We start from the raw sequence: 17,166 nt of genomic DNA, 5'->3' as shown, positions 1-17,166 counted from the left end.
CAAATAGATGAGTGGAGACAGGATGGGTAGACAACAATGTAGTTTGTTAGGTAGGTAGAAAAGTAGATGGTAGATTGGTAGTCAGATGGTAAGGTGTATATGGTTGAATACTGTAGGCAGACGAGTGGACCGCTAAATATAATGATAGACATGCTGATGAGTACATAGGAAGACAGAGGGACTTGTTAACAGATGGGTAGAGAAGTATGTGGCTAGATAGGTAGAAGGGTAAACAAGTAGACAGGGCAATGAGTAGATAGGGAGAGACAAGGGGGCAGGTAGCTCGATAGGTAGGTAGTTAAGTATTGGTAGGTAAATGGGGTAATACAAAATTAGTGGATGGAACTGCATAGGCGGGTAAACAGGGTGAGGCATACGGTACATACTGTAGGAGGACAAATAGATGAGTTGGTACATACAGTCGTGGTAAAAAGTTTACATACACTTGTAAAGAACATAACGCCTCCGCTTGGGATGGTTTCCTGCTGGCTCCGCTGTGAACGGGACTCTCGCTGCTGTGTTGGATCCACGTTGGACTGGACTCTTGCGACTGTGTTGGATCCATTATGGATTGAACTTTCACAGTATCATGTTAGACCCGCTCGACATCCATTGCTTTCCTCCTCTCCAAGGTTCTCATAGTCATCATTGTCACCGACGTCCCACTGGGTGTGAGTTTTCCTTGCCCTTATGTGGGCCTACCGAGGATGTTGTAGTGGTTTGTGCAGCCCTTTGAGACACTAGTGATTTAGGGCTATATAAGTAAACATTGATTGATTGATTGATTGATGGCTGTCTTGAGTTTCCAATCATTTCTTCAGCTCTTATTTTTTTGTGATAGAGTGATTGGAGCCACATACTTGTTGATCACATAACGTTTGGTTCTTTAATTATTTTATTATGAGTCTACTGAAAATGTGACCAAATCTGCCAGGTCAAAAGTATACAAACAGCATTGTTAATATTTGGTTACATGTGGCTTGGCAAGTTTCATTGCATTAAGGTGCTTTTGGTAGATATCCAAATGCTTCTGGCAAGCTTCTAGTTGAATGTTTGACCACTCCTCTTGACAAAATTGGTGCAGTTCAGCTAAATGTGTTGGTTTTCTGACATGGACTTGTTTCTTCAGCATTGTCCACATGTTTAAGTCAAGGCCATTCTAAAACATTTATTGTAGCCTGATTTAGACATTCCTTTTACCACATTTGATGTGTCTTTGGGGTCATTGTCCTGTCGGAACACCGAACTGCGCCCAAAACCCAACTTCCGGGCTGTTCAGCTAAATTTTTTGGTTTTCTGACATGGACTTGCTACTTCAGCATTGTCCACACGTTTAAGTCAGGACTTTGGGATGGCCATTCTAAAACTCTATTCTAGCTTGATTTAGCCATTACTTTATCACTTTTGACATGTGTTTGGGGTCATTGTCCTGTTGGAACACCCAACTGCGCCCAAGACCCAACTTCCAAGCTGAGGATTTTAGGTTGTCCTTAAGAATTTGGAAGTAATTATCCTTTTTCATTGTCCCATTTACTCTCTGTAAAGTTCCAGTTCCATTGGCAGCAAAACAGTCCCAGAGCATAATACTACCACCCCCATGCTTGACGGTTGAATTGGTGTTCCTGGGATTAAAGGCCTCACCTTTTCTCCTCCAAATATATTGCTGGGTATTGTGGCCAAACAGCTAATTTTTTGTGTCATCTGGCCACAGAACTTTCCTCCAGAAGGTCTTATCGTAGTTCATGTGATGTCAGGTAGCTGAGTAAACAGGTAGACAGGCCAATGGGTAGGTAGTTAGGTAAGTAGATAATTATGTAGATAGGTGAGTAGATCGCTAAGTAGATACTGTATGTAGGTAGCTTGGTAGGTGGACGGTTTGGCGCGGATGGTAGAGCGGCTTCGCCAGCAACTTCAGGGTTTTGATTCGATTCCATCCGAGTCACGGCCGCTGTGTCTTTGTTCAAGACACTTCACCCTTGCTCCTGATGGGTTTTAGCTTCCGCCATCAGCGTGAGAACGTGTGTCAGGACGTGTGTGTGAATGGGTAAATGTGATGTATAATCGGGGTTTGTACGGGTGCTTAAAAACCTTGAAAATGCTTGGAATTTAATGTTGCGTTTTCAAGGTTTGAAAAAAATGCTTGAATTTTGGGTTAAGTGCTTGTAAATTTCTCGGCAGTCTGACTCAAACTAATTATAAAATGGAAAAAAATAAGATAAGTTTCCTTAAATCTGAAAGATACTTGCTTGAACTATTAGCTTTGCACGAGCCCTTACATTAGGTTGTTGTCATGCCAGAGCCGTATGTACGGCTCGGTGTCGCCCCCAAGAGGACAGTGGCGCATCGGTCCATCATGCAGAGAGGTTGACGTTTTAATAAACATTGGATGGAAAATGACAAATACAAACTTTGGATAAAACGTGGACCAAATCCACGTTTAGCCTGCTGCAAAGTATGAAAAAAGGAAATGCAACATGGTTTGATTTTTTTTTTTTTTGCTCCATTATTTTGGTTGTCTACTCAACTTGTCTGACTACCTTAGTTAAAGCAAACAAATTACATTTTGTTGTTTTGGTTAATTGCATTAAAATGGTTACATTATTGGGCTTGTTTGTACTGTGAAGGTCATTTATCATTAATATTATTTGTAACCTTTTTCACAACTTAGAGCTGAGTGAGTTTTGTAGTTTTCACACAACACGGTTGTATTAATTTCAATCAATCAATCAATCAATCAATGATTATTTATATAGCCCTAAGTCACTAGTGTCTCAAAGGGCTGTACAAACCACAACACAAACCACAACGACATCCTCGGTAGAGCCCACATAAGGGCAAGGAAAAATCACACCCAGTGGGATGTAGGTGACAATGATGACTATGAGAAACTTTGGAGAGGACTCCCGGCTCTGGACGAGCGGTCCATCCTGGGTCCCGACTCAGGACAGCCAGCACCTCATCCATGGCCACCGGACCGGACCCCTCCAGTGGGACAGAGGAGAAAAAGAAAAGAAACGGCAGATCAACTGGTCTAAAAAGGGAGTCTATTAAAAGGGCTAGAGTATACAAATGAGTTTTAAGGCGAGACTTAGAGTAAATGCTTCTTTCTTGCTCTATTATTTTCAAAATGGATAAATGGATGATACAGCAGAGGATTGGGAGAATGTCATGTGGTCAGATGAAACCAAAATATAACTTGTTGGTATAAACTCCACTCGTCGTGTTTGGAGGTAGAAGAATACTGAGTTGCATCCCAAGAACACCACACCTACTGCGAAGCATGGGGGTGGAAACATCATGCTTGGGGTCTGTGACGATTGATCCGTGTTAAGGAAAGAATGAATGGGGCCATGTATCGTGAGATTTTGAGCCAAAACCTCCTTCCATCAGTGAGACCTTTGAATGGTTGACCAAATACTTATTTTCCACTATAATTTAGAAATAAATTCTTTAAAATTCCTACAATGTGAATTTTTGGATTTTCTTTTCACATTCTGTCTCTCACAGTTGAAGTGTACCTATGATGAAAATTACAGACCTCTGTCATCATTTTAAGTGGGAGAACTTGCACAATCGGTGGCTGACTAAATACTTTTTTGCCCCACTGTACGTACCGAACCAAATTTTTTGTGTACCGTTACACCCCTAATATATAGAGCTAGGTGAGTAGACAAATGGGTAGATGTGTAAATTGGTAGAGAAAACGAGACTTTTCTGTCATAGTTTATTGAATAATCCTGGTAGACTTTATTACTCCCATTTTGTGGGAAAACGCCGACACAGCAAAACCATCCTGTATTTACATTACACAGCATATAAACCAGCTTTACAAAACATTCTAAATCAAAGTGCATTAGTACAAGGAGGTGCTTGTATGCGTTTAAATGTTCTTTATACCCTCTGCACCGTGGTCAGGGTTGCTGGAGGACCATCCGTCGGGCGCCGACCCGGACGCAGAGTGCTGCGACGTGCGGTGGGACTTGAAAGTGGACAACCGCTCTCGGGGGACGCTGAAAAGAACTCACCCGCCATGCCAGCACCGAACCTCCCTCAGCTCCTCGGCAGCGAGCAGACTGTGTAACAGCCGCCTCAAACTCTGCCTGCTGGTGCTGGTCCTCCTGCACACTGTGGCCAGTCTCACCGCCGCCCACAATGCAACGGGCCTGGGCCTCCCCGCCATCACGCCTCTGGAGGAGAGCCCCGCCAGTGAGGAGTGATTGCCCGGAGGAGGTGAGGCTGTGGATAGAAAGAGGGGATGAAGGAGGGGCGGGCGGGGGGGGGGGGTTCCCTCACCATGGCAACCACTATGGAAAAATACAGCCACAGTTTTTTTGTTTTTTGTTGTGTTTTTTTTGTTGTTTTTTTGCAGACGTCTGGAGCTGTGCGCCTGTGCGGACATTGGGCAACACTTCCTAATGGAAAACACTGCTTTGACACAAGAGACACACAAACCCAATCAAGAGGGGACACAAGGGGCTCGTTTAGTCCGTTAGGTAGGGGACAGGGGGGGACAATACCACAGCCTTTGAGTGGGAAGAGTTTCTCTCACTAGAGCTTTTTTTTTTTTGTTTCGTTTTTTTATATACTGTGTTTCCAATTCATGGTTTCTGTTGCACTGCCTGAATATGAACGATCATATTCTCTTTCTGACATGTCATCCTTTTGCGTACAGGAAGGAGTTCACGTGAGAGATGTTAAGGTGTGCAAAAAGAGGAGAGATTTACCGCGAGAGTAACACATGCTAGTAAGTTCTTTTGTTTTTACATGATTTCCAAGCCCTCACGCTATTACTTTGGTCTGTTATACGTCACAGGGTATTGAATGCCGTTATGGCATGCACCTAATATTATCCACAAGCTGGTGATTTGATCACAATGGACGACCACATTCAGGCTGCGTTCACACTTGTGGTTCTGCGCTCCGCTCTGAAAGAAACAGATTTAAAACATGCACGTTGGAAGCTGTTCACTTAGCGTTCAATCCATTTTATTTATATAGCACATTTAAAGGCCTACTGAAATGAGATTTTCTTATTTAAACGGGGATAGCAGGTCCATTCTATGTGTCATACTTGATAATTTCGCGATATTGCCATATTTTCGCTGAAAGGATTTAGTAGAGAACATCGACGATAAAGTTCGCAACTTTTCGTCGCTAATAAAAAAGCCTTGCCTGTAGCAGAAGATGTGCGCCTGACGACACGGGTTGTAGGGCTCCTCACATCCTCACATTGTTTACAATCATAGCCAGCAGCAGCTAGAGCTATTCGGACCGAGAAAGCGACAATTTCCTCATTAATTTGAGCGAGGATGAAAGATTCGTCGATGAGGACGTTTAGAGTGAGGTGCTAGAAAGAAAAAAAAAAAGAAAAGGCGACGGCTCCAGGCGGCGTTACAGATGTAATTAGACACGTTTACTAGGATAATTTTGGAAGATCCCTTATCTGCTTATAGTGTTTTAGTGAGATTGTAAAGTCATACCTGAAAGTCGGATGGCTGCGGAGAAAGCCAGTGTCTCTCAGAGAAGCCGATGGAGGAGCCAAGATCACAGCTGGCTTTTTGAGCTGCATTTTGAGGTCCCATAATCCACTGAAGTCTTTGGTAAGAGCCGACTTAATATCACAATTTTTTCCATCCAAAAACATGCTGGTTGACGTAGAGAAACATGTTCGCTTGACCGCTCTGTGTTTAAGCTTCACAACAAACAAAGAAACACTGGCTGTTTTTCGGCGCTAAAGGCAGTTGCAATCCACCGCTTTCCACCAACAGCATTATTCTTTATAGTCTCCATTATTAATTGAACAAATTGCAAAAGATTCAGCAACACAGATGTCCAAATTACTGTGTAATTATTTGATGAAAAGAGACTACTTTTAGCCGTGTGTGGTGCTGGGCTGATATGTCCGCTACAACCCGAGACGTCAAACGCACGCGTCATCATACCGCGACGTTTTCAACAAGAAACTCCGCGGGAACTTTAAAATTGTAATTTAGTAAACTAAACCGGCCGTATTGGCATGTGTTGCAATGTTAATATTTCATCATTGATATATAAACTATCAGACTGCGTGGTCGGTAGTAGTGGGTTTCAGTAGGCCTTTAAACAACAAATATGTTTCCAAAATGCTGCACAAAAATATTAAAAACAAGATCCAAATACTATCCTTACCTCCACCAATGATTGAATAAAAATTAAATCAGTAAATATCAAACCAATATAAAAACAATATAGAAGTAAATATGTTTAAAAAATAATTGAAATACAAATGTAAAAACACAGGGGACTACACAACTCACGTAGTGTTAAAAGCCAGAGAATAAAAGTGGGTTCGCTCTGATATACAGTCATGGTCAAAAGTTTACACTTGTAAAGAACATAATGTCATGGCTGTCTTCAGTTTCCAATCATTTCTACAACGCTTTTTTTTTTTTTTGTGATAGAGTGATGGGAGCACATACTTGTTGGTCACAAAAAACATTCATGAAGTTTGGTTCTTTTATGAATTTATTATGGGTCTACTGAAAATGTGACCAAATTTGCTGGGTCAAAAGTATACATACAGCAATGTTAATATTTGCTTACATGTCCCTTGGCAAGTTTCACTGCAATAAAGCATTTTTGGCAGGCATCCACAAGCCTCTGGCAAGCTTCTGGTTGAATTCTTGACCACTCCTCTTTTCAAAATAGGAGCAGTTTAGTTAAATTTGTTGATTGTCTGACATGGACTTGTTTCTTCAGCATTGTCCACACATTTAAGTCAGAACTTTGGGAAGGCCATTGTAAAACACTAATTCTAGCCTGATTTAGCCATTCCTTTACCACTTTTGACGTGTGTTTGAGGTCATTTTAAATCACGCCATGTAAACTGCTTCAATTTCACCAAAAGCTTCTAAAATGTACTGAGTTGAATACGAAGATTATTTGAATTTACTGCTAATTATAACAGCTTTGATTTCACCTTTAGCGTCTAAAAATTAAAAAAATCTTTCCATGCCATTTTATGTAACACAATTCAAATATTCCAAAAATTTAAATTACATCTCCTAGTTTGGCTTCATCGGTTGTTTTGATTTTATGCTATGTAGACAGCTTCAATTTCACCAAAAGCTTCTAAAACATGCTTCAAAATCGCTTTCTGGACATGTTATGTGACTTAACTCAAATATTTTAAAACAAAATGCAGTGTGCTGCGTTGAATATGGATATTATTTGAATTTACTGCCAATTATAACAGCTTTGATTTCACCAAAAGCCTCTAAAATATACTTTAAAAAAGTTTCCATGCCATTTTATGTAACACAATTCAAATATTCCAAAACAAAAACGACATCTGCTATGTTGACTGCATTTAGTTTTTGTATTTTATGCTACGTAAACAGCTTCAATTTCACGAAAAGCTTCTAAAACATGCTTCGAAATAGCTTTCTGGACATGTTATGTGACTTAACTCAAATATTTTAAAGCAAAATGCAGTGTGCTGGGTTGAATATGGATATTATTTGAATTTACTGCCAATTATAACAGCTTTGATTTCACCAAAAGCCTCTAAAATATACTTTAAAAACGTTTCCATGCCATTTTATGTAACACAATTCAAATACTCCAGAAACACAAGCGACATCTGCTAGGTTGACTGCATTAGTAGTTGTATTTTATGCTACATAAACAGCTTCAAATTCACCAAAAGCTTCTAAAACATGCTTTGAAATAGCTTTCTGGACATGTTATGTAACCTAACTCAAATATTTTAAAGCAAAATGCAGTGTGCTGGGTTGAATATGGATATTATTTGAATTTACTGCCAATTATAACAGCTTTGATTTCACCAAAAGCCTCTAAAATATACTTTAAAAAAGTTTCCATGCCATTTTATGTAACACAATTCAAATATTCCAAAAAACAAAAACGACATCTGCTATGTTGACTGCATTTAGTTTTTGAATTTTATGCTACATAAACAGCTTCAATTTCACGAAAAGCTTCTAAAACATGCTTTGAAATAGCTTTCTGGAGATGTTATGTCACTTAATTCAAATATTTTAAACCAAAATGCAGTGTGCTGGGTTGAATATGGATATTATTTGAATTTACTGCCAATTATAACAGCTTTGATTTCACCAAAAGCCTCTAAAATATACTTTAAAAAAGTTTCCATGCCATTTTATGTAACACAATTCAAATATTCCAGAAACACAATCGACATCTGCTAGGTTGACTGCATTAGTTGTTGTATTTTATGCTACATAAACAGCTTCAAATTCACCAAAAGCTTCTAAAACATGCTTTGAAAGAGCTTTCTGGACATGTTATGTGACTTAAATGAAATATTCTCAACCAAAATGCAGTGTGCTGGGTTGAATACGGACATTATTTGAATTTACTGCCAATTATAACAGCTTTGATTTTACCAAAAGCCTCTAAAATATACTTTAAAAAAGTTTCCATGCCATTTTATGTAACACAATTCAAATATTCCAAAAACAAAAACGACATCTGCTATGTTGACTGCATTTAGTTTTTGTATTTTATGCTACGTAAACAGCTTCAAATTCACGAAAAGCTTCTAAAACATGCTTTGAAATAGCTTTCTGGACATGTTATGTAACCTAACTCAAATATTTTAAAGCAAAATGCAGTGTGCTTGGTTGAATATGGATATTATTTGAATTTACTGCCAATTATAACAGCTTTGATTTCACCAAAAGCCTCTAAAATATACTTTAAAAAAGTTTCCATGCCATTTTATGTAACACAATTCAAATATTCCAGAAACACAAGCGACATCTGCTAGGTTGACTGCATTAGTTGTTGTATTTTATGCTACATAAACAGCTTCAAATTCACCAATAGCTTCTAAAACATGCTTTGAAAGAGCTTTCTGGACATGTTATGTGACTTAAATGAAATATTCTAAACCAAAATGCAGTGTGCTGGGTTGGATACGGATATTATTTGAATTTACTGGCAATTATAACAGCTTTGATTTTACCAAAAGCCTCTAAAATATACTTTAAAAAAGTTTCCATGCCATTTTGTGTAACACAATTCAAATATTCCAAAAACAAAAACGACATCTGCTATGTTGACTGCATTTAGTTTTTGTATTTTATGCTACGTAAACAGCTTCATTTTCACGAAAAGCTTCTAAAACATGCTTCAAAATAGCTTTCTGGACATGTTATGTGACTTAACTCAAATATTTTAAAGCAAAATGCAGTGTGCTGCGTTGAATATGGATATTATTTGAATTTACTGCCAATTATAACAGCTTTGATTTCACCAAAAGCCTGTAAAATATACTTTGAAAAAGTTTCCATGCCATTTTATGTAACACAATTCAAATATTCCAAAAACAAAAACGACATCTGCTAGGTTGACTGCATTAGTTGTTGTATTTTATGCTACGTAAACAGCTTCAAATTCACGAAAAGCTTCTAAAACATGCTTCAAAATCGCTTTCTGGACATGTTATGTGACTTGACTCAAATATTTTAAAACAAAATGCAGTTTGCTGCGTTGAATATGGATATTATTTGAATTTACTGCCAATTATAACAGCTTTGATTTTACCAAAAGCCTCTAAAATATACTTTAAAAAAGTTTCCATGCCATTTTATGTAACACAATTCAAATATTCCAAAAACAAAAACGACATCTGCTATGTTGACTGCATTTAGTTTTTGTATTTTATGCTACGTAAACAGCTTCAATTTCACGAAAAGCTTCTAAAACATGCTTCGAAATAGCTCTCTGGACATGTTATGTAACCTAACTCAAATATTTTAAAGCAAAATGCAGTGTGCTGGGTTGAATATGGATATTATTTAATTTTATTGCCAATTATAACAGCTTTGATTTCACCAAAAGCCTCTAAAATATACTTTAAAAAAGTTTCCATGCCATTTTATGTAACAAAATTCAAATATTCCAAAAACAAAAATGACATCTGCTATGTTGACTGCATTTAGTTTTTGTATTTTATGCTACGTAAACAGCTTCAATTTCACGAAAAGCTTCTAAAACATGCTTTGAAATAGCTTTCTGGAGATGTTATGTCACTTAATTCAAATATTTTAAACCAAAATGTAGTGTGCTGGGTTGAATATGGATATTATTTGAATTTACTGCCAATTATAACAGCTTTGATTTTACCAAAAGCCTCTAAAATATACTTTAAAAAAGTTTCCATGCCATTTTATGTAACACAATTCAAATATTCCAGAAACACAAGCGACATCTGCTAGGTTGACTGCATTAGTTGTTGTTTTTTATGCTACATAAACAGCTTCAAATTCACCAAAAGCTTCTAAAACATGCTTTGAAAGAGCTTTCTGGACATGTTATGTGACTTAAATGAAATATTCTTAACCAAAATGCAGTGTGCTGGGTTGAATACGGACATTATTTTAATTTACTGCCAATTATAACAGCTTTGATTTTACCAAAAGCCTCTAAAATCCATCCATCCATCCATTTTCTACCACTTATTCCCTTTTTTGGGGTCGCGGGGGGGCGCTGGCGCCTATCTCAGCTACAATTGGGCGGAAGGCGGCGTACACCCTGGACAAGTCGCCACCTCATCGCAGGGCTGACAACAATAATTTGTCCCAAAAAAACTCTTCAGTTTGCATTTATTTCAACAAGCTATAGCAGACTGAACAACAACACCTAACATTATCAACCCCGCTTTAAACAATACTCCCTCACATCAGACCGTTAATATACTTTAAAAAAGTTTCCATGCCATTTTATGTAACACAATTCAAATACTCCAGAAACACAAGCGACATCTGCTAGGTTGACTGCATTAGTTGTTGTATTTTATGCTACGTAAACAGCTTCAAATTCACCAAAAGCTTCTAAAACTTGCTTTGAAAGAGCTTTCTGGACATGTTATGTCACTTAACTCAAATGTTCCAAACCAAAATGCAGTGTGCTGGGTTGAATATGTTGAGTATTTGATATTTTCCTGTATTTACGAGTTTCCCTGATATACTTTTAAAGAGTGACCCACACAGATCAAAGAGACAGCACTTCCAACGACACATTTTCTGTTACATATTTGTCAATTCTTCGAAGCGCCTTCAAACGTGGCAAGTGTGAACGCACCTTCAATTAATTTTAGCCGGGAATGTATGAAATATTACAGGCATGCTGATCACCTTTGCACAAATAGAAGGGAAGGTGAGGTCATTGTCATGTGATCACATCACCACACACGTGTTCACACTCACACGGGACCTCGCAGGTTTATGGTTCTCCCTCCCTCACTCCGTTTTGTGAGATAATTTAAACTATTATGCTTTTACACCCATTGCCGGTGCGTTTAAATATTGTGAAAGTCTGACCTCTCCAAGGATAAAACTGTGTTTATTACAACTCAAGTCTTATTTTTAGTCCACCTTTGAACACTGGTCAGTGGAACCTCTGAAAGTGGACCGTTCAACTTTGGAGGATTCACTGTACTGCTAACTGGTTTGAAGCAGCTATGGGCTTAGTGCACACACACACACACACTTTCTTTACATTCATGATCTTAAACTCCAAGAGAGATTTGTTGTCCTGACAAATTGTGTGTGTGTGTGTGTGTTTCTCAACGTAAAATGTGACATGAGTTGTAAAGTGCAGTTAATCCGTACCAAAAAAAAACTTCCAATGACGGCTGAGCCAATCGATCAAAAAATCAGAATAAAAACAAATTCATCAAATTCCCCGGGTTGGTGCCATAAATTGAGGATTTTATCCATATTGTGAAATGTGCTACAAACCTGAGCTACAAGGATAATTCAGCCAGTAAAACAGAAGACAAAAGCCAATGTAGTATCTCAAGAAAGTCAGTCCATCCCACTCATTGTATCTCATACAGTAGAAATGAACCTTAGAGTAGTCAACGTACAGCTTGTGTAGTTAATACTATTCACTGAAAGTAAGTCAACACACAGTTGTTTAAAATGCTTGTTTCACCGGAAAAAATCGTGATGCTACCGCCATCATGCTTGACCGCAGACATGTTCAAACGAATGAACGGCAGCACTCATGCATCCCCAGACTTTACCAACTCCAACTGCAGCCATGATGGAATTCATGTTCATGTTTCCCTTCAATGATCTGCAGTTCACAGAGACAGCAGCACTCTGGCAACCCCAGACCATAATGCTACCACCCCCATTGTTGACTGTAGGCATCTTAGTATGGTAAATGTGTTATACTTGTATAGCGCTTTTCTACCTTCAAGGTACTCAAAGCGCTTTGACACTATTTCCACATTCACCCATTCACACACACATTTACACACTGATGGCGGGAGCTGCCATGCAAGGCGCTAACCACGACCCATCAGGAGCAAGGGTGAAGTCCCTTGCTCAAGGACACAACGGACGTGAGTAGGGTGATAGAAGCTGGCGATCAAACCAGGAACCCTCAGGTTGCTGGCACGGCCGCTCTCCCAACCGCGCCATGCCGTACTGAAAGTTCTCCTGGCCAGAGGAATATAACAGTCACCTCTGACAGAGCCTCGAGTGACACGCTCACGGCTTAGGGTTGTATATATATATATATGTAATATATATATATATATATATGTATATATGTATATGTATATATATGTATATATGTATATGTATATATATGTATATATGTATATATGTATATGTATATATATGTATATATGTATATGTATATATATGTATATATGTATATGTATATATATGTATATATGTATATATATATATGTATATATATATATATATATGTATATATATATGTATATATATATGTATTTATATATATGTATATATATATGCATATATATATGTATATATATATATGTATATATATATGTATATATATATATATATATATATATATATATATATATATATATATATATATATATATATACGTTTGGTCAGGAAAAAACACAGAGGTTATATCATCACTTCAAGCCTGTTTCGCAGGTTTCCCTGCTCTTCAGGGGATTTCAAAATCTTGTAGGGATGATATAGCCTCTGTTTTTTTTCCTGACATAACGTATATTTCGCTCTATTGAGAACTATATAAACGGATAAACCACAGAAACCTCGAATATATACAAATGTTTTTGTTTTTTGTTTTTTACTTGGGACTTCCCGCGGGCTGGATTTAGGACCCTTAGTTTGGGGACCCCTGCTCTAGAACATAACACTAACAACACCATGCTTTACCCTAAACAAATCGCACATTGGAATTCATATTTCCTCTCAATGAACCGCATCTCCCTAGTGCCAGCAGTACTTGTGCACCCCCAGATCATGATGCTACCACCACCATGCTTGATTGTATAGTCAAGACTTGTGTTAGCCGCCATTTACACTGACAAAGTGTTCATTCATTTTCGATGGCTAGTAAATCTTTACAAGTTGTACACTGACTACTCTAAGGTTTAAGTGCGAGTGCTGTGCTTCAGCGAGATACTGTAAGGACTGTAGCGAGGTTAGCAAGATGTGTCGATTCATCATTTTGTCTCACAGAACAAAACCCGACCAAAGAAGTGATGGAAGTTAACCAAAAACTCTCATTCAGGTTCTGCTTCCATAACACAAATGTTCATTTTTATTTTCTTTAAAAAAAAAGGTACCAGCCAGTCCAAGTAGGCCTGATGTACAATTTCCATCACCTGCATCAATTATTGACATGTGTCGCATTGAATCATCCATTTTGTGTTTACACCTGAACCAAAACTGTTAGTAGTAATATAACTCAGGCCTTTCCGTTCAATTCCACGTGCTTTTATGCCGATAACGATGACAGATCCACCCATCACTTGACGACAATTCAAAAGTCCGGTCACGATTCTGTTAAATCCACAGCATTGTTCCGCCAATTAGCTCGCGTTGTTTGTCGGACTGAACATGTCACGACGTAAAGGGCTTTTTTAAAACAGTCACAATTCAGCGTCATTTTTTTTTTCAACCAACTTTCTGTTTGCAATCATCCGCCGACATCGTCTCAGCCCGCCGAGCCGGATTAAATACAGAGGTCAGCTGACGTTTGGCGTCTGAATGTCGAACCGCAGAAAAGGAATGGCGTGACCTCAAGGGCTGACTTTATTTGATTTTCATTTCTCCTCTCAATCAGGTATTCCAAAAATTCAACACTAAGTTTGTTTTTTTTAACCCCCCCAACTCACGAGAGATGTCCGATCAATCTGATAACTGATGTCAACCATCCTGGGATACAGATAACATAGCTTGTCAAGATACCTGTGCTATCCTTTAGCCACCACCAGATGGCAGTGTTGACCTCTTTTGCTTTGTGCCTGCAGCTTAGGGCTTATTTTTTTAAATAGAGACCATCTTATCCCTACATCAAATCAACATAATTCATGATAAAACTTAGCAAATCAACTCTAATTGATTAGCAGATGTACCCAACGTGGATCAACAGAAATGCACTGTTTTTTTTTTGTTTTTTTTTTATTTTCCTACAAGTTTATGAAGCCCTGTATTTGAGGCCAATTTGTTCTCCGAAGAGCAGGGGTGTCAAACGTAAGGGCCGAGGGCCGGATCAGGCCCATGAACAGGTTCTATCCAGCCCACAAGATAACTTTGCTAAGTATGAAAGTAAGCCGAAAATTTTGAATGAAAGAAACTGCTGTTCTAAATGTGTCCACTAGATGCCGCAATAGCAATTCTTTGTATCCAGAGGATGCTACATATATTTGAAAAAAAAAAATGATAACACTTTAGTATGGGGAACATATTCTAAGTAACAGACTTAATTTAGAGTTATTTGGACACTAAGGGGACATATAATGGTTGCACTGCAAAAAGTGAAATCTACGTAAGATGAAATATTTCATAAGGGTGATATTTTATTATTTTCTGTCCGATAAGGTAATTCTTCTCACTAAGCAGATTTTATGTCAGAGTGTTTTACTTGTTTTAAGTGTTTTGGTCCTAAATGATCTCAGTCAGATATTGCAGCTTTCAGCTGATATTTTATGACCTATATGCTTGAAACAAGAATATCGATTGTTGCAAAGCTGTGTCATCAACACTCACAAGTATAAAACTGCTTTTTTTAACGTAATAATTTCTTCAAGCATGAAAAAAAAAAAATCATGAAGCCGAGCACACGTCATTATGTCAAGATAATTAATTAATTTAAGAATATTTTTCAACATATTGAGCAAAGATGTGTCTTTTTTTTCTACCAAGAAAAGTGCACTTGTTATTAGTGAGAATATACTTATTTTAAGGTATTTTTGGGTTCATTGAGATTAGCTAATTTTACTTGTTTTGGAAGGTCTTGACAAACAGAATTGTCTTGTTTTATTGGCTTAGTTTACATTAAATACCTCTAGTTTTTGTATTTATTTTTTTAACTTGCTTTTGAACAATGACTTTTTGCAGTGTAGGGTTAGGGTTACTAATACGTAAGTAATAATTCTGAAGTTATTGAGGGAAGACTCTTAATTAATGGCTTATTTGTTGTATAATAAGGCAATGCAGAATCAGGCATTAATTGAAAAACTTATACGGGTGTTACTATTTATTGAACGGAATACGTACTGAACTGTGCAATCTACGAATAAAAGTTTCAATCAATCAATAAGTACTTAATAATGACTAATTCAGAGCCTATATTTTAGCGGTATAGCTCGGTTGGTAGAGTGGCCGTGCCAGCAACTTGAGGGTTGCAGGTTCGATTCCCGCTTCCGCCATCCTAGTCACTGCCGTTGTGTCCTTGGGCAAGGCACTTTACCCACCTGCTCCCAGTGCCACCCACACTGGTTTAAATGTAATTAGATATTGGGTTTCACTATGTAAAGCGCTTTGAGTCACTAGAGAAAAGCGCTATATAAATATAATTCACTTCACTAATTTGCATGTTAATAAGCAACTAATTAATGGTGAATATGTTCCCCATACTAAAGTGTTACCAAAAAAATAAACCACATGTTAGTGGACCCGTCGAGGAAAATGATCAAACTACATAAATCCCATCCTGTGATTTGATTTTTATATAATTTTTTTAATCTTCATAGATTGAAAATGAACACTGATGAATATTTTCACATGATTTATTCAGGCAATAAAAATAATGACAAATAAAAGTAGAATACTATTAGCCGCAACATGTAAGTGTAAAAAAAGAAACCACAACATTATGATATGTACATTGTCAGAATGTGCTTGTTCTATTTTTAAACACAGAAAAAAATCTGAAGTTGTGTTTATTTTTAAGTTATCGTGCCGTGATTTTACCAGTCCGGCCAATTTGGGAGTAGATATTTTCTCCATGTGGCCCCCGTTCTAAGATGAGTTTGACACCCCTGCCTTAGAACAATTAAAAAAAAAATGCTCCTCCCATCAGACATGCATTAAGGAAAGATTGCGATAATATTTTTTTCAAATGTACAGTAGGAAAGGGATTCATACGGACTCATTCCTGGGTGCGTCTCTCATGAGAGGAAGAGCGGGGGTTAATCAGCAACGCTACATAGCAACTGAAGCTGTGGTCAAAACACATTTTAAGATATTCCAACACTGTACCGCCATCTGGCGGATACATTGGGTAAATTTGTCACGTTTCATGTGTCAGGTAAACAGCTACGAATGGGGCCATATGAATCCCCTTCCGACTGTATATGCTAGTCTGTATTAAACGTAAAATATTGTCACATAGAAAGCATGTATGTCCACATTTTCAGTAGTTTTCTGGTTTTATATTTATTTTTACTGATAAAATAGTCATATACTGAACAAAAAATGTTTGTTTTTAATTAATAATAATAAAAAAAGTAGAGTTATGTTGTTTTTATTTGTTTTATTTTGTTAGTATTTGTGTGTTGCTTCAGGTACATATAAATGATTAATTATGGCGAACGTATTGTTTTTATTTATTAATTCAACCTTTTATTAACTAAAATTTTTGGGGGGTTTTTTTGGATTTAGTGGCCTACCCTCTAATTGATGTTGATGCCATGCCCCGATTAATCATGAAGTGATTTATTCACTTGACTAAATAGACACCTTTTACTTTAATTTAGATTTGCATTTTTAAACTGCATATTGTTCACAATAAATCACAGTGAATATTACATTATGAAAGATAATTGCACAAATAAAAGCCGCAAGCTAATAAATACCACACCCTTGATAGGATCCTAGTTGTAGTTGCAAA

General features: G+C 37.5%; 1 protein-coding gene across 1 annotated transcript in view; it reads left to right on the top strand.

Moving 5' to 3' along the window:
* LOC133537981 (NALCN channel auxiliary factor 1) overlaps nucleotides 1-12,458 on the top strand; it is a 306,524-nt gene extending 294,066 nt beyond the window's left edge. Inside the window, exons 3-4 of the mRNA XM_061879181.1 lie at nucleotides 3,916-4,230; nucleotides 4,673-12,458. Of these exons, the coding sequence (XP_061735165.1) occupies nucleotides 3,916-4,217 (302 nt within the window). The 3' untranslated portion in view covers nucleotides 4,218-4,230; nucleotides 4,673-12,458. The remainder of the gene's footprint in view (nucleotides 1-3,915; nucleotides 4,231-4,672) is intronic.
* Nucleotides 12,459-17,166: the final 4,708 nt, after the last annotated feature.

Source organism: Nerophis ophidion, linkage group LG19, assembly GCF_033978795.1.
Source record: "Nerophis ophidion isolate RoL-2023_Sa linkage group LG19, RoL_Noph_v1.0, whole genome shotgun sequence".
Classification (NCBI taxonomy): Eukaryota; Metazoa; Chordata; class Actinopteri; order Syngnathiformes; family Syngnathidae; genus Nerophis; species Nerophis ophidion.
The sequence above is the reverse complement of the archived record's forward strand: the minus strand, read 5'-3'. Positions and strand labels throughout refer to the sequence as shown.